Here is a 15,340-nt window from a genome sequence, read left to right on the forward strand (position 1 = left end):
TAAAACATTAACTGTATGCTTATAAAGGAAAATCTCAGTACTCTCTGAACTTCAGAAAGGGTTTTTGGATTATGTGTCATGGCCTTTCATCTTTTCTGCCTCTAGGGGGAAGTGTGTTTTCAACAATTCTGTTTTGCAGAAGGGATTTTCTTGGGTCTTAAGGCTTCACTGTGGTATTCCTTAGTGTGACTTTTGGATTGGCTGGACAAGATGGAAGGACCTTGAAAAATCTGCAAGGACCCTCACTTCACAAGTTTCAGGCCAGAGTTCTGAGGCGGGGGAATTATGGAGAAAATTCCCCAGAAATTTTTTTTTTTTTTTTTTTTTTTTTAGTTCATTTCAAAGAATGATTCTTTGAAATGACACCATAGCTTCTCCATACTGTATGGCTGTAGCCAAAAACCACCTGGACACAAAACTCACTTGACAGAACTAGAAACAAAATAGCTCTTGGATATTGATGAAAACTTTTCTAGATCCTATCAAATGTCTATGAGTTTCTGTAAATCACATTTAACACTAATATGTTCAGGCTTTCAACTAGCTAATTTTATTCCTTTGTTTCCTTTGATAATTGGAGTTGATAACTGAATTCTGAATGTGAAAAACATGGCCCTTCCCAACTTCAGTGGTTAACTTTTTTTTTTTTTTTTTTTTTGGAGTTGAAAGGAACAGTATTTAAAACCTGAACTCAAGACTGTTTCTATTTATCTTTTTCGTTCTTGCTTTGCTAACATTTATGATAAAAATGTTACACAAGTTATATTTATTAAGTGGTGTCCAGTTTTACTGTTTTGGAAAGCCTGAAAATATGTTGTTAAGATATCACAAGATGGTGCTTATGTGTTTGTGTGTGTGTGTAGGAGTGTGTGTATGACTGTGTGTGTTACATTGCATCAAATTAATCATGGGCAAGTAACTCCTGTCTCCAGCTTTTTTTTTTTTTAACCTTTTATTGGTGACTGGACCTTGTAAAATGAAGTCACTCAGGCTGGCCTTGGATTATTCTGTAGCCCAGGCAGCCTTTGATATCCTCTGGAGTAGCTTGTGCCACCAGGCCCAGCTAGAAGTGTGATACAAAGAATGTTTCTTATAGTGGGAATCAGCTTGGTTACCAACCCTGTTTTATATAGTATTTAGGTGACTTTTCCCAATAGAAAAATATCCTGAGGAGACAAAGAGGTGTTTGAACGTATTATGTACAGTCTTTGGGTCACAGTTCTTCATTTTTCTGGCCTAAGAAGGCGGAACTACGTGATAGTTTCACGAGATATCACACATGATAGTTTCAGTTGGTTGCTCAAAGAATTCTGATGGAAAGTAAACAAACCCTCCTAACACCCAAAATATGTAAACAAAAAACTCCCAACATCATTCCAATAGGCTTGTATTACTGTTAATAATCTTGCTCTTGTTGGCATTGGAAGACGTTTCTTTTAAAATCTCAGCTTCTGTTCATTTGGAACCCGCAAGGATGTGATGAACAAACACACGGACAGCAACTTTGTGGCTCCCTTCCCTCTGTTTCTGGGTTGTTCCACAGTTTCCTGTTGTCTGTGCTCTTTAACAACAGGCTGGAAGCTGAGTGCTTCTACCCAAAGGCCACGAGGAGGCTATGGTGCTAGCCATAACCTTAAGCGGACTGCCCTGCTGTTGACCCAAGGGCGAGACTGGGCAGCGCCAGAGATGCAAGAGGCACTCCATACCCGGTGCCATTGAAATCCCAGACTCTTCCAGTGAGCCCACACCAAACACTGCAGAATCATACCGCTTTTGGCTGCTGTTACCCAGACACAGGGCATACCGGGTAGTAATAGGAAACCTCCGTCCTTCACGTCTCCTGGCAACCAGTTGAAATCCACTAAGACCCTCGGAATCCAGGATTTAGCTGTTGTCTTTTTTTTTTTTTCTTAAATAACTATGACTCTATAAACAAATTGCTCTCCCAAGAGTTCAGGAAGGATTTAATTGCTGCGAAGCGCTAAATGTCAGTTTCCAATGTAGGTGGATAACTCTTCAGAATTAAATTTTATGTATCTACCTCTCTTAGTAAGGGTTAGCAGCTCTAATTAAATAAACAAAAGCTCACCTAAGATTTAGAAGCCCCTACTTACAGTGAAGGCTTAGGGATCACTGTACAACTGAAATCTAAACAGCTCCGGGTATGAAAAGTTACCCTCGATTGCGTTTTCACTGCTAGAAAGGGCGACGGAGAGAGAGGGTTGTTAGCCAGGAGGAGGGCTGATGCCTGGATTTGCCATGTCCTCCGACACCTCGATTTATCACTTCATAGTCAAAAGAGAGCAAGGACACTTTAGGGGGCTCGTAACTATAAAAACCAAAACCAAAACCAAACCCAAACCCAAACCCAAACCAAACCAAAAACAAAACAAAAACAAAACAAAACAAAACCTGGGGGAGCGGATGAAGAATCGCGTTCACGTTCCTGCCGAAAGAGGGCGTAAGTTTAAGACTAATAGAATTCGAGCACACACTGAAGCCCAGCCAAATGAAAGAACATTTAGAAACATTTTAAGTTAACTTTAATTTGCGGGGCTTTGGTGGCAGAACTACCTTGTGCAACACAGCCTGTTCTCGCTGTAAATGTCTTTGCTGCGTCACCACTAAAAGAGGGTGCAGGGCCCCTCTGGACCTGCGCAGCTGCTCGGTCCTGAGATGCGCCTCTGGTCTGAGACTTCTCCATAGTCCTTTCCACTCCGCCTGCATCGCTGTCACCAGTGGGAAGACTGAGTCTCCCGGGCAGGACCTTTCTGGGCATCCCAGAATATCGGGCATCCTGGAACAGAAGCGCTGGGGTTGGCAGACTGCTTTTCGGTACTTAGGGATTCTCTGGGGGAAGATTTGGGGGTAAGGGGGGCGGGAAGAGTCCCTTTTAGTTGCCTGGTTTAGCAAATAGTACCTTTTGGGTGATGCTTTTCAAGATCCGGGACACTTCCCGGAGCGGAATCTTTCCCCCAGCATCGGAAGCAACAAGTTTCGCTTTTCTGGTCTCGGTGACCCCGTGGAGGGGCTGCTCACTGGGACACGGTGACGCTGCGTCCACTGTGATTCTAGCGTATCCCAACAGCCCAGAGGGAGGGCACCCACGCCGGGTGGGGGAAGGACCGGTGCGGGGACCGCTCAGGCCACACGGACATACCAGATCTGCAAATGAATCTTCCTGCACTGGGACCTTGTTCCTTGTTCCCTGACCTTGCTCCAGGGACCAGAAAGGTCAGGTGCCGGACAGGACTGGGCGCATCCAGACAGAACGTGGCCAGATCAAGAAAAGAGGTGAGAGCCTATGGAGTTTTGCAAGGAAGCCACCAATTTGGAGAAACGCCTCCCCTCCGTTTTTTGCAGAGAGTGTGTATGCGTGTGTGTTTTGTGCATGTGCGCGCGCTCATTTCTTTCCTTTCAAACATATGCACGTTAAAAAAAAAATCCCGAGACAGGAGAGAGCGGAGCCAGGGAGAGGCGGGGACCTTAGAGTAACGCTGCGCCGTGAGGGCTCCCGCGGGTGTAGACGTGGGCGGCTGCGGCTTTGGGCCAAAGCTGAGCACCGGCAACCAGTGGGGCTTAGGGACCCGGCAACCGCGAGTAGGCCAGGGGTGCGGGGAGGAGCCCTGATGTAAGAATGTTAATGAGAGACTCCCCCAGCCCAGCCCCCACCCCTCCCCACCCCCACCCACCCCACCCGCTGCAGAGACAAGTCCGGCCTCGGCGCGCCATGTGTGGTAACGCGCTGCGCCGCTGCCACGCTATTTAAACACCGGCTATGGATCCAGAAACCCGCGCGAATCAATGGCATCAAACGCGAAGGAGGTGCACCGTCAATTACAAGCACTTGGACAAGTTTAACTTTTTTTTTTCTTTTACAAATAAGGCCTTCAAACGCAACCTTAGCAACGCCCAAATAAGAAGCTACCTCTAAGCCAAATAGCCTATGTGCAAAGGGAGGGAGTATATATATATATTTATAATAAGCCTATATGTATATTACAGACGCACAGGTTTACATTCTGTGAACTTTTTTTCCTTTTTTCTTTCTTTGCTTTTTTTTTTTAAACCTAGGGACATTGCAGAGGACTCTTCCTCTCTATCTTTTGGCGCTTTACTGAAGGGGTATTCTGTTTTCTTGGAGCGCCCAAGGGGGCGCAGGGACAGAGGAAAGACAAGAGAGGGGAAGGAAAGGGGCAGGGTGGGTGGGGGGCAGAGGGCGAGCCGGCGGCCAAGGCGAGCGCTCTCTGGCAACACGATGCGGTCCCTGCTGCTGTTCACTTTCTCAGCGTGCGTGCTGCTGGCCCGGGCGCTGCTGGCTGGCGGCGCGAGCAGTGGCGGCGGGGACACCGGGCCAGGCAGCAGGCGCCGGGAGAGAGAGGCGCTGGCGGCTCAAAAGATCGAGGTGCTCGTGCTATTGCCCCGGGACGATTCGTACTTGTTCTCGCTGGCCCGGGTGAGGCCGGCCATCGAGTACGCGCTGCGTAGCGTGGAGGGCAATGGCACCGGGAGGAAGCTGCTGCCACCGGGCACTCGCTTCCAGGTGGCCTACGAAGACTCAGACTGCGGCAATCGTGCGCTCTTCAGTCTGGTGGACCGCGTGGCGGCGGCGCGCGGCGCCAAGCCGGACCTCATCCTGGGGCCCGTGTGCGAGTACGCGGCGGCGCCGGTGGCCCGGCTGGCGTCTCACTGGGACCTGCCGATGCTGTCCGCAGGAGCTCTGGCCGCAGGTTTCCAGCACAAGGACACGGAGTACTCGCACCTCACGCGCGTGGCGCCCGCCTACGCCAAGATGGGAGAGATGATGCTCGCTCTGTTCCGCCACCACCACTGGAGCCGCGCTGCCCTGGTCTACAGCGACGACAAACTCGAGAGAAACTGCTATTTCACCCTCGAGGGGGTCCACGAGGTTTTCCAGGAGGAGGGTTTGCACACGTCTGCCTACAATTTCGACGAGACCAAAGACTTGGACCTAGACGACATAGTGCGCTACATCCAGGGCAGTGAGCGAGGTGAGCAAGAGCGCGACAGGGGTCCTTGGCTCCGACTCAGTCGGTGGCTTCCCCCACCCCCAAACCCCACCAAGTCAGTCTTCTGCAGACCCCACCCTTCCCCGCAACCCGAGGACCGGTGGAGATTGCGCGCGGGGGCTTGTTCAAGTGTGAGCTGCCTGACCCAGGGGGCGGGCGGAGGGTAGCCCATAGCGGTGGAAGGGGTGTTCCTAGACAGTCCCGGGGAGGTGGACCTGGCCAGTCGAGGGGACGTCTGAGCCGATTGCTAGCGCCGTCCCAGGTATGACAGGTGTGGCCAAACACTAAGGGTTTTTCCCTCTTCAACAGCTCCGGGGTCTCAGGCGTCCCAGGAATTCGTTACCCTATCCATTGCTGTCGCGCGCCCCCTGGTAGGGCCAAAACATCTGGGGACGCCCAGCAGTGGCTCGCAGCTTCTTGACTAGCTGGGGGTCTCCCGGCTTCCCTGGCTGCTCTTTCCACAGACCCTAGGTCTCTTTTCAAAGCCTTCCTTTCAAATTCCTGCCATGTCCTTTTCTAGTGTCTTATAAACAAGCTTCTGTACAAGCACCAAAGTGCATCGCTGTGTCTGAATTCAGGCGACACTCACTTCCCCCGGGCGCGTCGGGCTTCGCAGCCTCCGAAAGCGCGCAGAGCTGAGTTTGGGCGGAGCGCGCGCTGGAGGATCGTGCGCGGAGCTTCCTTCCCACGGGTCCCCTTCCCGGCCCTTTCTCCGCAAGTCGCTGAGGGTTTGGAACAATTGCCAAACTAGACAGAGAGCTCAGTATTAAGGATTGTGATCATGGCTACAGGGAGTGTGGGAATCCCCCACTGCTGCCCAGGTTTCTGTCACGTAGATAGAGAGGGAGTCCGAATCCCAGCATAGGGCAGTGAGTCGGGACATCCCGGTTGGGGTTTGCCACATTCGAGAAATCCCGCCTTTGTTTCCCCTTGGTGCGCAGGCGCCCAGAATGTCCGAGGTATTACCCTGTTCCCATCTCCCCACCCCCCCACCCCCCGTCCCCCGCCGCAAAGCTTCCGATGTCCCCTGGTGAGACCTAGGGGGAGCCGAGCCAAGCCAAGCCAGGCACCCGGCCTGCCGGCGTTGGTCTCAATTCAAATGTTGAGGACTTGGGCTTGGCTGCTGTGGGACAGCATAACACTAAGCTTGCAGGCTCAGAACAGGTGAGCTGGGCAGAGGAAGAATGGGGCCACAGCTACCCCTCCTCTCTCCAAGTTGGCTACTCTACAGTGCGGACAGGGCAAGTTTCGACTTAGGAACTCCAGGCTGTCTGCACAGAATCACTGTTAGGTGCACAGACAGGGCGTTGGTTATGTAAAAGGAAAGTTCTGTCCTTCGGTGGCAGATTTGCCCCTGCTGGGCGAGAAACCCACGTCTACTTTTTCCCTCTACTCCCAGTCCTCAGGCTGCCGCACCCTCTCCCGGCACTGGGTACTGTTACTCCTTCAGTGCTGGGCTTCCAGAGCCTTAACTAAAAGCTGGAGACTTCCCAGGGCAGGCTGGGAATGGGGGCGTGTCCTCACGCCTGGCTAGATCGGAGCTTTGCAAATCCTGTCATTGCCTTGCTGAACCCAGAAAGGCCATGACCTTGGTATGGTGGCTTGGGATGAGAGGCCTGGCGGATTTGTCTGTTCTGCTGTGGGGCCTTTGAGCCGCACAGTGCTCTTGGAACCTTGGTGCTGGGAAGACCACAGTGTGACAGTGGGCTCGGGGTTTGGGGAGGCTGGTGTGTTTTGGTTTAAAAGGACTTCAGCCTGCGTACTGTCATTATTATTATTTTTAAATACACCAAGCTTGGTAGATGTACTTAGGTCTCCTCACGTTTTTTTTCCTCGTTCAATTTAGCGGTGCATGTTTGTTAGTCTGGTGTGTGTATTTTATAGGTGAAAATATTACGATATTAGGATTCTCTAAAATCCGTGTCAGCAGCAATTAGGCAGATTCTATTAAATATAAATAAAAATAGTTGCTTTGCCAGGCTGCCCTCAATTTCTTACTCTTTGTAGAGAAAGTTGAGAGCTCTCAGGGTGCTTCCCTGTAGACCTGAATCTCTAACTTCACCGTGGCCGCTCAAGGTGTTAAGTAGTAGGGGTGTAGTGTATGGTTTCAGTGGAGTCTGTGGCTCAGCCACTTGCTAGCTGGCGAGATCCTGGGATTTTAAACTGTACCTCAGCCTCTTCAGATCAAGCAGGCTTCCTGTACAGTCACATCTTGGGGATGCTGGAAGGGTTTAATGAACGAGGTTACCAGAATTCCCTGAAACAGTGCCAGACCCACGCAGTAAGTGTGTGGCTTCATTGTAGTGTGTCATTGTGCTATATTTGATAATAATCACCTTCACCTAGAAGGGGAAGCCATGTCCTGGAAAGAACTTTAGGCAGAGAAGCCCACACGTCTGGATTCAACTTCTCTGCCTTGCAAGGCACTGGGCTTGAAACGAAGAGCTAGATAAGAGAATCAGGCCTCTTCCAACTGCTATTCGGACCTGAGTCCTATTCCTCCAAATGTAGAAGTATCTGACAGCACTTCTGTCACAGAGCATCTACTACGTTGACAAGCCAGGCCATGCTTTAGAGTCCCTCCCACCCGTCTTTTGGAAAGAACATTTCAACTTTAAAATCAAATTATGGCTATCTGAATATTTCCACAGGTAAAAAGTGACCCGTGGCCATCTCAGTAATGTGACTAAATTTTCTTTTAGCTATGCAATGCCTTTTAGAAAGAAAAACTAAACAAACAAACAGTCCCCTCCAACGCCCCCCCCACCCCCGAAAATCATTCTTATCTCCTAGGGGATTTGTCATCTAAGTTAATTGAAAAACTTTAAAAAATCTAATATAATGAAAACACACACCTGAGTATGTGTGATTTAATAAAATAACATCCACCTCACAGCATGTATTTATATTCGCAGGTAAAATGATAACCCAGAAACAATTTCAACTCCCAGACATGAGGGCAATAGAGAGTTTCTCAAGAGCAAGCCAGCATCAGGCAGCCTTGAGTACCAGGACGCAGTAGATGAGATGTCACAAGGGTTGTTTGGCTGTGCATCCTTGTTTATTACAAGATGGTGACCAGTTTTTATATACAAGGTAGGGGGCAGAGGATACTGCAAGTGATTTTTTTGAATATTCTGGTCTTAAAAAAAAAGTTTCTGTGTTTAATTCCAGATAAAACTTTGAGTTGTAAGGAAAATATTATTTTTTCCCCAGAAATTCCACTGAAAACTAGACAAGGTCATTCTTTAGGCTAAGGTAGCTAAGCTATGCTAACCTTTTACAGTCAGGATTGGTCTATTTCATGTACTAAAGGTAGTTTACAAATGCTTTAGGATGTCAGTGCCAGAAATACATACATACATACATACATACATACATACATACATAGGATCTTAGATGGGCGTGGTGGCACATGCTTGTAATTCCAGCATCCAGGAAGCTGAGATAAAAGGCTAGTGAGTTCAAGGCCAACCTGGGCTATAGAATGTTCCCTTTCCCAAAGTATAAACAAACAAGCAATAGACAAATACTTTGTATTTAGTGCCAGATTTATTTTTACAGTTGGCTACTGATCTTGATACATCACAGGAAATGATACATTTACCATGAAAAGACAGAAATACATTTTTTAAGCAGAGAAGAATCCCTGTGTTATTGTGTTCATGTGCTTTCTAAGATGCAAAAGTAGAAGTAACTTACACAATTTTTTTTTTTGTATAAAAACTGGTTTTATTCTTTTAGTTTTTGCTATGTTATTATTTGGGCCTGGAGAGTGACCACAGAGATAGAAACACTCAATGAATACAAGAACAGCTTACTTTTAAATACTCTGGTCTAAATGACCAAATAATTTGTCAGCAGAATTTTAAAGCAAATAACTCTCACAAATCTCCCTAGCATACAGTACTGGGAAGAAAAGTGCTAAAGGCCACAGTGTAGAAGCTACAAGAGTCTTTGGAGTGGATAGAGCTTTGAAACCAGCAGAAATAAGGGCATGGTCTGTAGTTTGTAAAATGATATTTGTTACTTTGTAGTATAGGAACATAGAAATCTGCTTTTGAAAGAAATTAAGTTTTTATTTTTATCCAAGTTAGGTATGCATCTATGTAAAGTTAACTCCTCCCCACCAACCCCCCCCCCAAAATCCCCATGTTGTCTGGAAAAAATGCTTCTTGTCCCCTACTGCTTGTTTCAGACTTACCAGAGCATCTGACTCTTGTGGATGTCCCATAGCACTTTTCCTTTAGAACTCCAAATTATGAGCTACTTTCAACTCTTCTTTTCGGTTGTAGGTTTTACCTCATGGCATGCTTGTGGAGAATGGTTGTGTTCTCATCCACTACACATTCAAGTGTGTTCTTCTACTCATTCCTCCACTGTGATCATGTCAACATTGTTGTTCAGCTCAGTACTGATAGTCATGGTACTTTCTAAATGCTGTTCACAGTGAATCCAGTTGAGGATAAATATTTATATATATTCACATATATATGAATATTCATACATACACACATATATGAATATATATGTATATACACACACACATATCCTTTTTGTTTGTTTAGTCTGCTGTGGAGTGACTGCAAAAATCATAGGTAAGTTCTCTATTCCAGGCTCCTGAGCTGTTTTGGCTTAGTCATTTTCTTGGCATTCTATTCTATCATCATCCTGAGCTCTTTGTTTAGTGTTTCCCAAGACTTCCATCAGCTATTATTTTGAGCTTGTTCCCTGTGTGTCCTCCTTTCCTTGTTGGTGGACTATGTCCTCCAGGAGCTTTCTAAGGTTACATAGAGATACGTTTTGAAAGGTTTCGTGACTGAAAACGTATTCATTGTACCCTTTTACATAATTGTACAGTTCTGCACAAAACTCCATGCTGCAAGTAATTTTTCCTCCTCAAAATTTGATGGTATCGCTCCATTGGCGTCTAGATTCTGAAGTTGCTGTTAGTTCGAATTGATTTATTCTGGACTTAGAGTTTATTATCACCACCCCACCCCCACAAAATATTTTAGAATCTTCTTTTTGCTCTCAGTAGTCCAACACTTCATCACAGTGCACACTGCTTTTGCCTTGGTAGGTCCCTTTTCTCAGAAACTTACACTATGTATGTATGTATGTATGTATGTATGTATGTATGTATGTATGTATGTATTATTTATTTATATCCCAAATGCTGCCACTGTGCCGGGGCTTTCCTTGTAGAATTGTTTCCCCTTCATCTCTGAGAGGATGGTCCCCCACCCTAGGGCATCATGTTTCTTCAGGGTTAGGCACATCCTCTCCCACTGGGGCCAGACAAGGCAGCCCTCTGCTACATATGTGCCAGGGGCCTCGGACCAGCCCATGTATGCTCTTTGGATGGTGGCTTAGTCTCTGGGAGCTCCTAGGGGTTGAGGGTAGTTAACGCTGGTTCATCTTCCTATGGGGTTGCCATCCCCTTCAATCCTGGCCCCAACTCCTCCATAGGGGTCGCCACTAATGGTTGGCTGTAAGTATCTGCACCTGTCTCAGTCAGCTGCTGGTAGAGCCTCTCAGAGAACAGCCATGCTAGGCTTCTGTCTGCAAGCACAACATAGCATCAGTAATAGTGTCATGGATTGGTGCCTGCTCATGGGAAAGATCCCAAGTTGGGCTGGTCACTGGTCGGCCACTCCTTCAATCTCTCCTCCATTTTTGTCCTTGCATTTCTTTTAGACAGGAGTAATTTTGGGTTGAAAATTTTATAGATGAGTTGATGTCCCCATCCCTCCATTGGGGGTCCTGTATGGCTACTAGAGGTGGTCTCTTCACGTTCCATGTCCCCACTGTTGAACATTTTGGCTAAGGTCACCCACATTGAGTCCTGGGAGCTTCCCCCATCCTAGGTCTCTGGGACTTCCTACTCCCTTCAACCCTACCCCAGGCAGCTGCAGATTTTCCCCTGGCCCTTTGATCTCCTGTCTCTCCCCATACCTGATTCTTCCCTTAGTCCCCTCCCCCTCCCCTTTCCCACCCAGGCCCTCCTTCTGCTTCCTATGACTATTTTGTTCTCCCTTCTAAATGGGATTCAAGCATCCTCACTTGGACCTTCTTGTTAAACTTCTGTGGGTCTGTGGAGTATATCAAAAGCTAATGTCTTTAATTCTAAGAAAATTTCTTAAATTATTTCTTTGATGATTTATTTCCTTAATATTTAGTGTATATTTTAAACTTGATGTCAGACCATTTGTCTGATTCTTTCCATTTCTTGTCCCCTACATTTTGTCCTCTTTAAGAAAAATGCCTTTTGTTTGCTCTCCAAAATTACTATTGCATTAATTTTCTTTTTAGGTTTATTTTTTTTTTTATAATTTTATGGGTATGAGGTTTTTTTTGTTTTTGTTTTTTTTTTGCACAAATGTATGTCTGTGTATCACATGTGTGCCTGGTGCTCAGGTGCCAGAGGAGGTGATGAGTCTCCATGTGGGTGCTGGAAATCGAACCTGGGTCCATTGCAATAACAAGAAGTACTCTTAACCACTGGAGCCAATCCCCCAGCTCCTATGTTAAATTTTTCATCTGTGTGATCACACTTTCAGTATGCAGCATAGGCTCACCCTGCTCTGAAGAAAGAGCCCAGCATACCTCGCCTGCTCTTCTAGACTCTTCAATGAGATAATTTGTTACTTTCCGTCTTGCTATGACAAATGAGAGCTACTTGAGAGAAGAGGAATGCCAACCCATTGGAAGCTTTCTTAATAGAAGATCAAGGGCAGGGAAAGGAGATTTACCATAATATGTGCGTATAGACACCACTTGGAATGTGATTACCTCTCTTAATTAACATTTAAAGCCATTCCTGTGTATTTAACCCCTTTGATTACAAGAACATGCTGCATTAATGAGAAGCCATTTACGGAGGACAGTGTGACACCCAGATGGGGAGAGATGACACCTAGTGTCACAAGTTAAAGTGGAACAGGTTAAAAAAAAAAAGCCAATAAGAAGCACTCAGCATCAGCCATTATCCTTTCTTTCTGAAGTGTTATATTTTGTTTTCAAAAAATAAATAGTTATGTATTAAAACCAGGCTTGGTGGCACATGCCTTCAACCCAGCCCTTGGAAGGCAAAGGCAGGTGGATTTCTGTTATTGGCAGACATTTGCAGCCTGTTCTATATAGCAAGTTCTAGGACAGAACAGGGTTTTATAGAGAGATGCTGACTAAACAAAAAGTTGATATTTATATAATAAAACACATATTGATACAACAAAAGCAGTCTGCATTGACTCCCACTTGTGCAAGAGGATCGGCAGGCCCATTCTTCTGTCAGTCTCACCTACTGTTGGTAGGTCTGGGGAGCTAGGGAGTTTATCTCATGTGACACACTTCTGCACGTTTCTGTGCACTTCCTAAGTTGTACCTACTACCATAAGTCACTTGTGCTTGTCAACTAAGTAATGTGGTTACTGTATAAAATGATGAATTATGAGTAGGAACAGAAAACTATCTCAGAGAAAATAATTCAAGCCTTTTGATAAATTATATAAAGGAAGCCCAGTTCAATGAGGTATGAATGAGTCAACCCTGAAAGGTTGAGGTACACGATAAAAAACTAGGGTTCTTTATTCTGATGGCTTTGTTGGTGGTAATAAGTGATGTGAAGTGGTATTGCTTCTCCTTGATCTGAAACTAGATGATGATGATGTGTGGTATGGATTTGGGTTATTTGAAAAACAATGTCCTGCACCTGACCTTGTGGATGAGGGTGGTTTTTTTTTTTTGTTGTTGTTTCTTTTTTTTTTTTTTTTTTGAGCAAATCATATATTTGACACAAAATGGACAAGATTGAGAAGAATGAAAGTCTAAGCAGATAGACAAATGTCACTAACACACTTTCTCAGTCACAAATGGTTAGTAACACTTCAAGAAAAATTCATCATCAGAAGTCATGGTAGAAATAGGGGGAGAAGAAAAGAGGCAAAACAGGAACATAAAAAAAAGAAGGACCAGAGTCTGAGAATCTTTCCAGGACTTAGGGATGCCAGTTCTCTGGCCTCGGTACGGTCTGTTCTATCCTAGGGCAGGTATCGCTCTCAAAAGGATGCTTGGGATTAACACCTGGTGCTTTTGAATGCTTGAGTCACCCCACTGGCTTCTCTGATTCATGTTCCTTCCTCTGTAGCATCCTGCGACTTATAATTTGGTTCCCCAGTCAGCATGCCTAGATAGAGGCCATATTGAATGGCCTTTATTCATGACCATTCTAGCCCCCATGGAAATTAAGCAATCTGCAGTTTTGATAATCTATTTATAAATACCATGCAGGTTATTTGCCCATTCTGCCAGCAGAATCAGTTTCTACATGTAGCTATTGAGAGACACTGAACTCTAAACAGTTGATACAAGTTGATAAGACTTCCCCAGTGGACAGCCAATCGGACCTTCACGGATCCCACTGGAGATGCCCATTCTGGGAATCCGGACTCCTTGACTTGTCCAGCTTGAGCCTCCTATTAGCTATTTTATGAGATACCCTCCCTGTGATTTTTTTCCATTGAAGGACTTTGATCTAAAATGAGGGCCCAAGTTGGTGATTAGGAGCTTCTTTGAGACCTTCTTTATTGAGACATCTTGGGATTTAAAAAAAAAAATCTCAAATATGTAAGTATAATTCCTAAAGAAACAACACCTACTCTCGCAGTTATGGGCTTCAGGTCTTAAAACCGTGTTTTCTAGTGTGGTTACAGTGTGCATGAAGCCTTTCTATAGTTAAAAATGTCAGTCATATCCCGGCACGCTGAGCTAATGGGTGCAGGGAATGACAGACATATCAATTGGAACCCGGGCCTCCATGCAGGATGCCAAGGCTGTCCAGGCACAGCCTGCATTTGTTTTATGTCTTTCGGCACCTATACTTTTACAAAGAGCACACACCTCTCAGAGGACTGGCATGAAGCTTGGTAAGTCGATTTACGGCACCCAGGGTTCTGTGGGCCTCCTCTCACTCTTGTGTAAGAGGGAAATACAGTTCTCCTGGTCATGGGGTCTGTGAGCCAAGATCCATCAGATTGACTGGACAGTGGCCAAGATCCCCCACTTTACTGTAGCCTGTGTCTTGCTTAGGCCACGGGCAACAATCTCTTAAAAATGCTTCAAGCCTCTTACAGTGTGACTACAGACTGATAGAACACGGATTGTGTGTGCATAGGGAAGCCATTTGAGTAGCATACATTACTTTTAGCTTTCTCTTATTGCCTTTTTCTCTTATTTTAAGTCTCTTGCTGTTTAGTTTGTTTTATGGACTTGCCTTTGTTTCTCATTAATTTGAGTATTTTAAGGAGCATAGATGGGTCACTCATCCTAGGGTCCTCTAGGTTGGGTTTGATGTTGCTTCCTCCTGAACAGATGCTATTTGTATAATTTCCGGTCCTCTCTGTGTTCTATCCAGAGGCTGTTGTGTTTGTGAAGTTGGCTCCTATCACTTGGTTGTGGTGCTATTTGCTATGTTTTTTTAAAGTTAAAATGATACGTTTCCCTTTGTCCCTTTTAAATATGGCTTCATCTTAGTATTTAGCTACTCATAGGCAATTGTAGTTTGAAAAATTTAAATAAAAATTTCTACAATACCAACAATGTGTAGGTTTCAAGTTACTTTTGTGATAGTATGTTGTTATAACTGTTCTATTTTATTATTACCATTGTTAGTCTGTCACAGTGTCTGACTTAGAATTTAAGTTCTATCATAGGTATGTATGTTTAGAAAAAAAAAAACCATAGTATGTTTTTCTACCCAACTTTTGGGAATCCCATGGGATGTAAGAATGTCCCTCCTGTGGATAAGTGGGGACCGTTATTAGGTAGTTTATGAGGAGCTACTCAAGGTGATATAGATGACTCATTCTGTGCCCGTTGTCCCCTGGTTGTTTTGGTCTGCTTTCTGCCTTCTGTGTTTGGGTGACTCACACATTGTTTCTCTCCCCAGTGGTGATCATGTGTGCCAGCGGTGACACCATCCGGAGGATCATGCTGGCGGTGCACAGACACGGCATGACCAGTGGAGACTACGCCTTCTTCAACATCGAACTGTTCAACAGTTCTTCCTACGGTAACTGTTGCCACCTTCTCCAACTCCGTCAATGTGTCAGAAAGAGGAGGGAGGAAGAGTCGAAAACCTTAGATGCTCTTTTCAGTTACTGTGGGAGCCATAGTTGATTCTGGAAATTTGTGATTCAGAGCACTCCCATGCATAATGCCTCATGGTTTCTCAAGCTTTTCGTCTTCTCTGAGAATCCGTTGGGAGCAAGGAAGTTCTGTGTGCATCAATGTAGCCCATTCCTAACTCC

General features: G+C 45.6%; 1 protein-coding gene and 1 long non-coding RNA gene across 5 annotated transcripts in view; one reads left to right on the forward strand and one right to left on the reverse strand.

The window, feature by feature from the left end:
• Positions 1-2,526: 2,526 nt before the first annotated feature.
• LOC117723764 (uncharacterized) lies at positions 2,527-3,231 on the reverse strand. Its single transcript, XR_004608738.2, has 2 exons — positions 2,921-3,231; positions 2,527-2,797 (listed from the first exon to the last, which is right to left on the reverse strand). It is a non-coding gene; the product is annotated as an uncharacterized LOC117723764 (long non-coding RNA).
• Positions 2,711-15,340, forward strand: part of Npr3 (natriuretic peptide receptor 3) — a 66,960-nt gene continuing 54,330 nt past the window's right edge. For 2 of the 4 annotated variants that reach the window (XM_034523315.2, XM_034523316.2), the window contains exons 1-2: positions 3,719-5,012; positions 14,980-15,102. In XM_034523315.2, the coding sequence (XP_034379206.1) occupies positions 3,947-5,012; positions 14,980-15,102 (1,189 nt within the window). In that variant the 5' untranslated portion in view covers positions 3,719-3,946. Of the gene's footprint in view, positions 2,836-3,232; positions 3,295-3,718; positions 5,013-14,979; positions 15,103-15,340 lie in introns of those variants that run through there. The other 2 variants (XM_034523320.2, XM_034523319.2) reach the window with 2 other exon arrangements.

The sequence above is a fragment of the Arvicanthis niloticus genome, chromosome 19, assembly GCF_011762505.2.
Source record: "Arvicanthis niloticus isolate mArvNil1 chromosome 19, mArvNil1.pat.X, whole genome shotgun sequence".
NCBI lineage: Eukaryota > Metazoa > Chordata > Mammalia > Rodentia > Muridae > Arvicanthis > Arvicanthis niloticus.